The 12197-nt window shown below is 39.0% G+C and overlaps 1 protein-coding gene and 1 long non-coding RNA gene across 2 annotated transcripts; one reads left to right on the top strand and one right to left on the bottom strand.

Annotated features, from left to right (window-relative positions):
* The first annotated feature begins 2318 nt into the window (after positions 1-2318).
* LOC116410510 (vomeronasal type-2 receptor 26-like) lies at positions 2319-3293 on the top strand. The gene has a single exon (XM_031901351.1). It carries the CDS (start codon positions 2319-2321, stop codon positions 3252-3254), a length of 936 nt encoding a protein of 311 aa, XP_031757211.1. The 3' UTR covers positions 3255-3293.
* Positions 3294-4759: 1466 nt separating this feature from the next.
* Positions 4760-9895, bottom strand: LOC116410461. The gene is made up of 3 exons (XR_004222430.1): positions 6909-9895; positions 6219-6326; positions 4760-5008 (listed from the first exon to the last, which is right to left on the bottom strand). It is a non-coding gene; the product is annotated as an uncharacterized LOC116410461 (long non-coding RNA).
* Positions 9896-12197: the final 2302 nt, after the last annotated feature.

Raw genomic sequence — 12197 nt, 5'->3', positions numbered from 1 at the left:
GAGAGCCATTTTGCTGCTATGATTGCATTCCATGCTCTGATGGGGAGATTTCAAATGCCACGGGTATGCAAGTTTAATTACCCTCGGACACACTGAGGCTGATTTGCACATGTGCCAGTAGCATCCAATCAGTTTCTCACTATAATTTTACAGCTAAAGGTAGATATACACATAACGACTTGTCTTCCTTAATGACCAATTTCGGTGCGATCTGACAAAATTGTTTATTATAGTAAGTGTAGTGTGCGCTGAACAATTGTACATCTAGAGATCTTTCATCCAACTCCGGTCAGAAAATCGATCGGCAAGGTTTGAAATTTGCCCATTGTGCAACTGTTTGCAGGACCAAGCAGGTAGTTTTCCTATCTTCAACCAGATGATATTGCTTGAAATGGTCATTTTCATTGATGGACAAATGTTAATTTTAAATTACCTTTTCACTATAGGCTTGGTCATACGACAACAAAAAGATGTAGATAACTCTATACCTGTATGGCCTGCTTTAGTAGACAGTTTAAAGCTGACACCTGATTGGTTGCTATTGACAGCTGCACTGGAGTAAATTAGCACATATGTTAGTAAATATGCCTTACCGTGTTTCAATTAATTTTCACTTATGAATACAAGTTATTCTGTTCAGGGAGGCCTATTAACCACATATTTGAATTACTTTGCCCAAATAACACATTGTTTGATCTGTAAAGAAGCATAATATCTTATTCTAACAAAATATTGAATTACATTGAAGTAGTTGCATTTAAAAATGGTAGAATCAATGCCTAACTCACTAAAAAGTAGCCCCCCAGATATGCATTTATCCCTGTTTACATTGGCAATATACCTTTACAATAATCCCTTTTAAAGTCCAATTAACAACACACCTTCCCTAGGGCAGAGCCAAGAGTGTTGCAGTGGGGTGGGGGCCATTTCTGCTCACAGACAGCCTAGTAGTGACTGAAGCGATTACTGCCACAAAGCTGTGACTACACCAAACATGGCAGCCACCAGCCCTGCTGCACAGCTCAGTACTTTAGCACCAGGTACAGGGCTGAGATTCTGGCAGTAAAGTTGATGAGTTTAGGAGGGGTCGGAGGGGCTCGAGGGTAAAAAATGTTGTAGAAATTGTTTCACTTTTTACTCCCCAAGTAATTACAGCAAGCAATGCTTCATACTCGAGCATATTAATGGAAATTACCCAAAGCTTGTAAAACAAAAAAAATCAAATTCAAGCAATGAGCAAATATAGTTTATTTGCAATCAGGATATGAAATGCTGCTTTCAAATAACTATGACCCATCAGTGTATAAATAACATAAATGCAAAGTCTTGAATACAGTATTTAAGCATTAATCACTTATATAGTACTGCATAAAGTAGAATTACTGCTACACCATAAATTGGACACTTGACAGCTTAGGCCACAGACACACAGGCGTTCCATCTGCTTCTCTCCACTCGCAATCTCATTGCAAAGGACTATAATAACAATGTAAAGCACCATTTCTTTTGCACTTTGCATCACTTGTTTCACTCTTTGTGCTTCTAGAATGGAGTATAGATTGTTCCACCTCAGTCTATTTGCAGCGGTGCCGATCGCAGGGCACCAGGGTTGCCTCCTGGCTAGTATTTGACCAGTCTTGCCAGTAAATCACCAGCTAGTGCCAGCACTGGAATTACAAATATATTGGCAATGTGTTTGCTGGTAAATTTGTAAAGCCCTATAAATCCATCTTTTCCCTGACCCTCCCCACTGCCGATCACCCTTTATAAAGAACAAGCCTGCCTCTGCTCCACCTGTTTCCTAGCCTCATCAACCTTTTTTCATCTTTATTCTGTATCTTTTTCCAGCCCAGTATGCCCATTCCCCACCCCATAATCATAGCCATGCCCCCCAAGTGACATCATGGCCCGCCCATAGCCCGTATTAGTAAAGGTAAAAAGGTGGCAACCCTACAGGACACATGCCTGTAAATATATGAGTTACTTTGATTCATTATTTGTATTTATTCCACATAAAAGCTGATATTGATATTCCTCATAAACCATATGTCAGATTCACACAAATACTTCATTTAGTTATGATAAGTAATAATATCAGTATTTTATTTATGTTATCATGATTCACTGTCCCCATGTCCTTATAATCCAGTGCACCTCCATACTGCACTGGGCCGTTGTTAGTCATATTAGCTAGCAATTCTTGTATTTTATATATACAAGAATGATATGATATTTAAAGAAGGACTTTTGTAACCACCAGTCTCATTTTAATGAGTTTATGTGTGTGTAAATTGTAATTGTGATCATTTATTGCAATTATGACATCACGTTGTTCTATTTGCTCAGATACCACCGACTGCATGAGGTGCCCCGAGGACCAGTGGTCAGATGAGACCAGAATTCACTGCATTCCTAAAGTGATTGAGTTCTTGTCGTATGAAGAATCATTGGGCATGGCATTATCTAGTGTTTCCACTGTATTTTCGTTGCTGACTGTTTTTGTTCTTTGCATCTTTATTCGGTACCGGGACACCCCATTGGTGAAAGCCAACAACAGAAGCCTGAGTTACTTGCTCCTTGTTGCCCTCCTGCTTTGTTTCCTTTGCTCGTTCCTGTTCATTGGCCATCCTGTACTGATAACCTGCCTCATCCGCCAAGCTATATTTGGGATCATATTTTCACTCTGTGTGTCCTGCATTTTTGCCAAGACAATTACAGTTGTCATTGCTTTCAGTGCCACAAAACCCAACAGCCCCCTAAGAAAATGGGTGGGTTCTTCTATTCCAAACTACATGATACTTGGTGGCTCCAGCATCCAAACTGTAATATGTGCATTATGGGTTATCATATACCCTTCATCCCCAGAACTCAATACAAAGGCATCCAAAGGCAAAATAACAGTAGAGTGCAAAGAGGCATCACCGGCCTTTTTATACGTAATGTTGGGCTTTTTAGGGTTTTTAGCTCTATTGACTCTTACAGTTGCTTTCCTGGCAAGAAAATTACCAGATGGCTTCAATGAGACTAAGTTAATTGCATTTAGCATGTTGGTTTTCACCAGCGTTTGGATCACTTTCATTCCAGCCTATGTCAGTACTGTAGGAAAATATACTGTGGCAGTGGAAATATTTGCAATAGTATCATCCAGCTTTGGCCTTTTGGTGTGTATCTTTGCTCCCAAATGTCACATTATCATTCTTCGACCTCATCAGAATACTAGGGACTTTTTAACTGGTAAAACTGGTAAAACTTAGTTTAAAAAATTAAAAATAAAAATCTGCTGTTCACTTCTACAGGCTAATAGATCTTAACTTCATCTTATTTCTTGCTTTGCCTTAGTACTTGAATGTACATGCAGTGGAAAGTGCTTATATGACAAAAAGCATAACTGACTTCCTGAATTTATTTATTAGGAGTCTTTATTGGTCCTTCAAACAGCTAACTGGTCCACTGCTCTATTAACCTGGAACCTTCTTACCTGCTTTGCTAACTTTTCTCTAACTTCCAATGCATCTTTCATGTCCTTCTCATATTCCTGCATCTGGGCCACTCTTGGATCTCTCTACTACATCAACTTGCTTTACGCTCTGACCTCTCTATTGTCAAACGCTTCAAGTACTTTTTCACTTTGGTTGTTATTCACAAACAAACACATATATATATATATATATAAGAAGTTCCTGATTCCTGGAAGAGAACATAAAATGGGTTGAAGAACCCCCCTCCATGTTTGAAATTAAAAAAATATTATTGAAATTGACACAAATTTACATTCTTAGGCAAAAATCCTCAAATAATGTTTTGACGTCTGCACATATGATACTTTTGTAATGACTGAGGAGTTAAAGACGGCGGTTCTGATATTTTGACAGCTGCCACCCATCAGTATACACACCCCCATAATAGCCTCTAGCATGTCCCAGAAAGGGGATCATTTTGCAGTCTGCAGTGCCTAAGAAGTACATCAAATGATGTACACAAGACATAGAAATGTACTACCCTCGAGGGTTTAAATGCCGGGGAATTCCCTACCAGTCATTTAAACTGAAGAAGCCACTCGGATGAGTGGTGAAACATTTTCAAGAAAAACTCAGAAAAGTCCAGTTGTTTTAGACTTAATTCTACTAGATACTGTATATCATGACCTGGATGAATGAGAAACTTCCCCCAAATTTCTATTGTATGTAGCAGCCAAAATCCAAAGTGTCCCCCAAATGCACTTAGACTGAGAAATTGTTAATAAACATGGAAATAGCAAAATGGCTTTGGTGTAGTTTATAATAGTGGACTGGGCTTAATTTTTTGCCACATCGAGCACATAGCATCCCCCCACTTACCTGAGCCCAATTCAAGCACTACCCTCTTCAGTCTAATAGGAGATACTAGCATCTGCCCTGATAGCTTCCAAATCAATGACTATTGAGTAGACACCTATAAAGTTTCATGTTTAGAGCTTGCCAGAAATATTCCACCAATTATGAAAAGGAAATTAAGAGCAACACACAGTGACCACTCTTTATATTCATGAAATCATGGTGTTGCTAACCTGCCATTAGTGATATGAATGAGACAAGAACAAGAGGAGGACTCGGTAGGGTAATACATCAAAGATCATGTTATTGGACTAACTACTGTATATGGTTGCAATATAATCATGACATGTATGGAGATCCACTATCCTAAAGTATTTAGAATTTCTTTAAAATGTATTCATACAAAATAAGCTGTAAGGACACACATAAGTGTTTTGACAAGTCTGTGATTTAAATGGTCCATTTTATTAGACATTTGTTGACACATATTGGGATTAGCCATTTTATTTTTGCAGCACAAACACGTGTCCACACTGTGCATCACAAGATACCACAGCAGAATTGCTAGAACAGTGTTTTCATGTATACATATTATTACATGTTGCAAAAACTAGATGAACAGCATCTCACTGATGGGTTCTGGCTCTGGAACGCATAGCATAATTTCTCCAAAGCACATCCTTTGCTGGTGGAGGCTACGAAGAAAAAAGAAAAATTGTTAACAACTGTACTAACACAGCTAGGATAAAGTCACAAAGTATTTACAGTGTCACTCTTGCTATATTATTCTATACCTTAAAAAAATGAACAAGATTCAGTTTAAACTTTTTACAATTTAAAATTCTGGGAATTCTGGTTTAGGAGACATTGTGCTCTCTAGATTCTAGAAATTCCGTCCCTATAGGCTCTCACCAAGCACAGGAGAGTTAAGCATGAGGGAAGGCAGCAGTGAGTACAGAGACATGAACCAACCCTATATAATGTGGGTGATAGTAATCCACTCCGGGCTTTTCTAATAGCTTATTTCATGTTACCATTTAATGTAAAGAGGAATTAATGCTATAAATATCCAGGACTGGATCATTATCACATGACATGGGGTTGGTTCATGTCTCTGTGAGTGTTCCTCTTCTTGCTAAGGTTCCCATTATTCCCTGTTTCCCAGGGACAGACACAGTGTCAGGACTTTGGTCTCAGGGAAAAACTGCCCATGGGAAATCTGTCCCCCCCCCCCCCAGCATGACTTTATCATAAAAAGTCTCAGTGAACTGTGTTTTCTAGGGGAAATGCATGATTCTACAGAAGATTTCTCAATATTAGCTACAATATGAAGTTGATGTGTTACCAAATAAGGGCCAAAAAAGAAACCTTTCTGGGTAAATATGCACAAATCGATTTTAATATAAAACAAAAAAAAATCTGGCTATGACCTAGAGTGTGGTGTAAATGAGCAGTGGTGTAAAAGTGGAATGTTCTTCACCATTTTTGTTTTGGGGCATGACATTCCCATCCTCCTTCTGTGTGTGATTTTACTTTAAAATTCTGAAAGCCTTACCTCAAGCAGCATTGAAAAGCCCCTAATTCACAGACCATCATCCTACTGGATCACAGTCACTCTCTCCAGACTAAAAATGTAATTTGGCATTGCACCTTGTAGGTGTTTGGTGCCAGTTGGTAAGATCACCCCATGTTGGGCCTCTTACACTAAGTAGGTTAATCCACGTAGAAAAAATAAGCCAACACTTTGGTACTAATGTACGAGCTGGCACAGAGTTTGCTGCAGATCTATTTATGCACAACAATCAACCAATGTTATTCCTGTGTTATCAGGAGTAGGATAAAAGGAATAAAACTAGATGTAACATGAGATATAACAACCAACAAAATGCATTTTTAAAAACTTACAGCCTTGACTCATAGTAACGCAGCAAGTGCCTGGGGAACAGTCAACTGGCTTAAAGATACACGCAGCCTTCGAATCACAGGAGCCCTGCAAACACATCAAGGCTTCAGCTGGAAAATATACAAAATATTGTGATTTGTAGTAAATGGGTGTACAGAAAGTTAGTATTACAGGAGAACACAATAGGTTCTAGGATATTAAAGGCAAGTGGTAGAAACAACACAGGATGCTAATTAGAGAGACAGGATGGTCTAGTGTGGCCTGTTATTAAGAATAGGCTTAACACAGGCCTGTTTGACCCCAACCCTGACAGTCTAACCTCATAGTTTAACCCTTCCATCCCCTTTACCAGTTTAGTCGCAGTCTCTGCCCTTTCTCCAGCTCATTAATATCCTTCTTAAGGACTGGAGCTCAAACTGCACTGCATACTCACGGTGAGGCCTTACCAGGGACCTATAAAGAGGCAAAATTATGTTTTCCTCCCTTGAAATAATTCTGTTTTTATGGAAAACAGCATATCTAGGCTTTTGTCACAGTGTTCCCAGTCTGGTGTTTTAAACTTAAACATAATTCAAGCAGATTATATTTACAACCAAGGTACAACATGATGCTATTTAAACAGACATATTCATACACAGATTAACCTTTTTCTATTATAGAATTGCAGATACTTTCTAAGGGCTATCACTCACCATAAACAGTAAATCCCATTAGAATCAGTAGAGCGGCCGCCTTCATCTTTACTCTGTGTGATAAATTCTCTCTCTGTCTCAGAGTCTTTTATCTGCGCTGTGTTTCCGTTGGGTTCTGGCACTTATATATATACTGCAAAACGATCTGATTCCATACCAGGAAACAGGATATAAAATATTAATTTATAACATGGTCTATTAGTTAGAGGAAGTCCAATACTAAAATGTCGAAAATATTCTAAAAAGTTTAGATGACATTTCCATTCTTAGATAAAATTCCTTACATCGCATTGTTGTTCTGTACGCATCTTGGCATAAACATATTTTAGAGATATAAGGAACTGTGATGGCAGTTCAGGTATTTGAGTGATGTTAACTAAGGTTATTCAGTACTAGGAGTGTTTTGTCAGCTCCTTGTGCTGGACTTTCAGTCTGACATGAGAAGGAGGGAACAGTATTCTCAGGGCCAGAGCTTGTTGGATGAGCACTAACAGGGTGCGTTCTTGTGCCCTTAGAGCCCTTGACACCTGGGGAATAATAGATAAGCCCACCTCATGTTTACATGACCGAGTAAAAAGGGCAAGAGAGAGACCACAGCACCTAGTGCCCCTGAAAGCAATGCAGTACATGTACAGCAAACATTTGTATCACAAAGCATCCTTTAAAGATTGTGCCTTTGTCAAAATATGAACAAAAACTATCAGGCTTCCCAGAGAGATCGAGCGCAGCAAGAGACCCACAAGCACCTCGCTCAATGTTCAGAACTGCCTGAAACCAGTAGCCCTAATCGATGTAGGTCACTGGGCTTCTGGGTAAATATCTGATACTGCCTTGCTAACTCCAGTCACTACGTAGGAATACTAAGCAGCAACTATTTATTATGTATTGCTGTGATTATATGGCTTCACTATATCAGTGTCTAACACTACTGCATCTAAATGCTTATTACACATTTTAGATGAATACAATGTTCCTTGGATAAGGACTTTTTTAATCAATCAAGCAATCATTTTTTATGGTAGGGTTTCTAGGGAAGTTTTATCCAGGTTCAGCTTATTGTCTCTGGTTCACACAGCAGGGATTTCTGAATCCTGACTGGTTGAAGGATTGCTTAATTAGTAATGAAACTGCGGGTATTTATTAGGTACAGTCTTTGGGCCCTTGACTTCAAGACTACCCAAACTCAGCAGCCTTGTGACTCTGAGCCATTGTTGCATGTATATATGGCCAAGCATTGGGCTTCTTATTCCAATCTAATGATACAGTGTATTTATTTATTCATAGCTGGGGCTCTGGGGTTGGTCAGTGTATCCTGCCAGAAAGCAGTATCTTATGGCCCTGACACATGCATACATAATAACTGGTCTTAATATAGAACATACTGAACATACTGTTTAGCATAGGCTAGCACTCCATTCCTTGCTCCTCTAATATGTTGTGGTGTCTATAGTCATGTGAAGAATATTCAAAGGCATGCATAAGCTTATCCTGAAGAAGACTATACCTTCAGATTGAATGCTTAAGATATGTTTAACTATAGCATGTAAGTGTCCTATCCAAAACCCTATCAACCTTGAATATGTATATGCCCGAATATGCATTTATATGTGTTTAGACATTTAGCAGAAATTGTCCTTTTATGTCTTCCTTGAGGCAACATATTGTAAAGTTTTGAGTGCTCTCTCACTGATGAGCTAGAGCTAAAGAGCTTAGTGTGGCAACTGAGGTGAAGTTTTGATGTTTGGCCTTTTGTCTACTAACAGCTTTGAGGGCCTTCTTGAAGGTCCCGGTGACATGTCTTCGTTGGCAAGGAATTTATCTGTTTACTTCCTAGATAACTTGATATTACTTGCATCCTTTAGGGATCAAGCTATCAGACACAGGGATCGGATAATGGACTTCCTGCTGCATCATGGTTGGACCTTGAAAGAGCCAGATTTTGTTCCATTACAAAATTATATTTTATGGTTTATCACATTTAAACCTATGGGTGAGGTTTAATTTAAAAAGAAAAAACTTTTCTCTTAAATAAAGTTCCATAAACAATGAGATCATTTCCTTATTGAATTAATATTAATTAATGAGAAAAGCTTATCTCCTGATTCAATTCAAGATTTTTTCATAGAGCCAGATGCAATTCAATGAGAAAAAACTCACTGAGGAGGTTCTTGACCTGTATGGAAGTGCAAGGCTATATAAATTATAAATTACAGTAGGGGGCATGTTGTCCATGTGTTACCCTTTCATATAAAATATCTATTAGTATCTATACATACTACAGTCAACTGGGCTGTCTCCTGGCCCCTGCGTATAAGTGCAGTCTGAGAAACAGCCCCTCTGTGTCTGTTTGCCTTTCCAAGCACACTTTTATATAAAACCAGACATTGCTTGCCATAATGAGTGACAATGAATAGGGTAGGGCAAGATGACTCAAAAGATAAGCAACAAAACATTTAGATTCTTAAGATGGGTTTGGTGATCTGAGATAGATCATATACAAGCTTATGTACAAATACAAGTGCAACCTGTGGGGGCATTTGAACACTATTTTCAATAACTATATATGCTCCTTGCATCGAAACATCTGTTTTACTGCAACAAGAATGCAAAGACATGATGGATTGTATGCTAGGTGCCTAGTACAAGGCGCACAGATGCAAAGGGAGCCCTGGAGTTAACACTTGCCTTTAGCAGAGGTCATTTTCTAGTGCTCCATTTGCATCTGAGAGCATCTAAACTGACGTGTGTGTAATAAACCCCAAAATAATGCCATTTCCGGCACCAGGAATTATGCCAATTGCACCAGGACCATAGAAATAACATACAAGCCGTTCAGCTTCCTGTAAACATAAGTAAGTACACGAGCCTATTAGGCTGGGTGTTTGTAGAATGGGTCAAAGCAAACGGATACAGGTATAAGTTTAAAAAAGGATTTGCTTTTTTCTCTGTAATAATAAAACAATACCTTGTACTTGATGGTCACTAAACTGCATTAATCCATATCAGTGGCAAAACAATCCTTTTGGGGTTTTTTAACATTTAAATGGTTTTTTAGCAGACAAAGTTTGGCGATCCAAATTACAAAAATTTGTTGATCCAAATAGAAAAAAAAACTCCTTATCTAGAAAACCCCACATCTCAAGTATTTGAGATAATAGATCCTATATCTTTACTACCTTGAATGGTATTCAGGTTTACCCTTCAGTTAACGTGAATATAATAAGGGAGAGTGAAGGAATGGTCTGTGCATATTGCAGTAGAGAAGGGTCGGGGGGTCGGAATAAACTGCCTTGGACCCACAATCACAAAACTGTAATCACTCAGTGATTGTGCAAATTAAAATCCCCATCAGGGCAGCGAATAGGAAGGGACAGAGAGATGCTGTTTTCCAGAGAAACTACATTTACAAATAACTATAAAACTAATGCAAAGTTTTGTGATTGTGGGTTGGAAAGTTGTTTAGATTTACATTTACTTCTGTTTTATATTTGGGTTTCCTTGCCCTGTAAAGTAAGGAAATAAAATGAAAATGGCTATGCTGTAAAGTTAATTACGATGTGTGACATTTCTAGGGGATGCTTCGGTCAGATGTTATAGATATAAGGCCTGAGGGGAAAAGGCCCCCTTTTCCCCTAAATGCCAGTTATTCTAAATATTTTAGGCATTAGTGGAACTGATTTTCCCAGGCTGATGCCTGGGATTGTTGTGATTTGTTCTTTAAAGTTGTTTTTTGAAAGTTGTCTTTTAAGGTTTCAGCTTCTTCTCCTCAATATCTCGGCCTGTGCAGCTCAAGGCTCTGTCTAAGGTTCTCTGCTCTTCTCCCAATACACTATCCCTCTACCCCAGAACCTGTTCCTTCTGTTCTATCCAGCTCCCAGACTTTACCCCCTTCCATTAACCCACAAGACTTGCTGGCTAGGAGCTATTTTTGACTCTGATCTCCCCTTTACACCCCAAACCCCTGCCAAATCACACTACATTTGTCTGTGTCCTATTACTCCAATTCACCCTTAACTAAGCTTAGAACCAGCCCAAACCTTCTTTACTCACAGACAACTCTAGTTTGGTCTAAATGCTGCTTCAAGACTCCTTAACTTATTTAAACAGTTTATGATTATAATTTGCTTTAATAAATGGAAATATGTAGTAAACTGCTATGTAGGCTATGGATGTTACCCCCCTGAATATATTATGCTCGAGGAAGAGATGCCATTTTTGTAAAAGGGGTGGTGAGCAACATGTTGCTTTAGAGCCACTGGTTGGAGATCACTGTGTATAGCTCAGCCTTCACTGCCTTACACCCCTAGAGTGGTACTATAAAGGGGGCTACACCTGCTACTATCTAACGCCTCATTTGGGGGGCCCTGTTCCCTGACTTAAAATGGGCCTGTGCCCGTGCCCTGGGCTCACAGTAACACCCACCCTGTTCCACAGGCAGGAGCAAAGAGGAAGTGCCACTCCTTTCCCAGCACTATAACAAAATGAGGCAGGAAGTGGTCATGCTACCCGCTAGCCAATAGCATTCATAGGTAAATAAACTTAGTTAGATACATTCGCTTCTGCCCAGCAACTAAGGAAACTGAAACTGTAGGGATTTAAATCCATAGGGGCCATTTAACCCTATAGGTCCGTTACATTATTGTCAAGAAAAAAAAGGAATCAAGATCATTGTAACCAGCTAAAGCTAGCTGAAAATCTGCAACTGACATAATCACCATAGGCTTTGCTTGGAGACTATTCCTGATGTTTTGCAGCCACAAATCTAGGTCAATATTATAATAGCCAGCCCCCCGAGAGCCCTAAAAAGTTAAATTAATGGAAAACTCAACACAAAAATAGTCACTTCTGGCTACTTATGATTGTTTGTCTAAAGTCATTCATCACTGCTCCCTCTCAGTACTACTATATTCCAGTGGAAGCAGAAAGAAAGAGGAGACTGGTTCACAGCACTTTGGAGTTAAGGGACTCCTGCATCTATGAGTCTGGGCAAACACCTAAATGAATCTTGAAATATGTGTGTGCACATCTCGAGTGTTCTCTAGAAAGAATGTATTCAGATTTCTCTTATAAGAACACATTCCTGACAGTCACGGAAATTTCTTATAATGTTTACTTACTGAACCAGAGGGTGGGCGGCTAAGGGACAGGTTGGGGCCCAAAGATCAGCACTACATGGCAAGTTAAGCTTTTTTTAAACAATACCAACTGGAATAAATCACAAAAGCTATCTGTTTTCAGAGTCTTGTACCATTTAAGTGTTTTCTAGCATAGATCAAAAACAGCTTTGTT

This window comes from Xenopus tropicalis, chromosome 4, assembly GCF_000004195.4.
Source record: "Xenopus tropicalis strain Nigerian chromosome 4, UCB_Xtro_10.0, whole genome shotgun sequence".
NCBI classification, from domain to species: domain Eukaryota; kingdom Metazoa; phylum Chordata; class Amphibia; order Anura; family Pipidae; genus Xenopus; species Xenopus tropicalis.
This window is presented reverse-complemented; position numbering and strand designations above follow the sequence as displayed.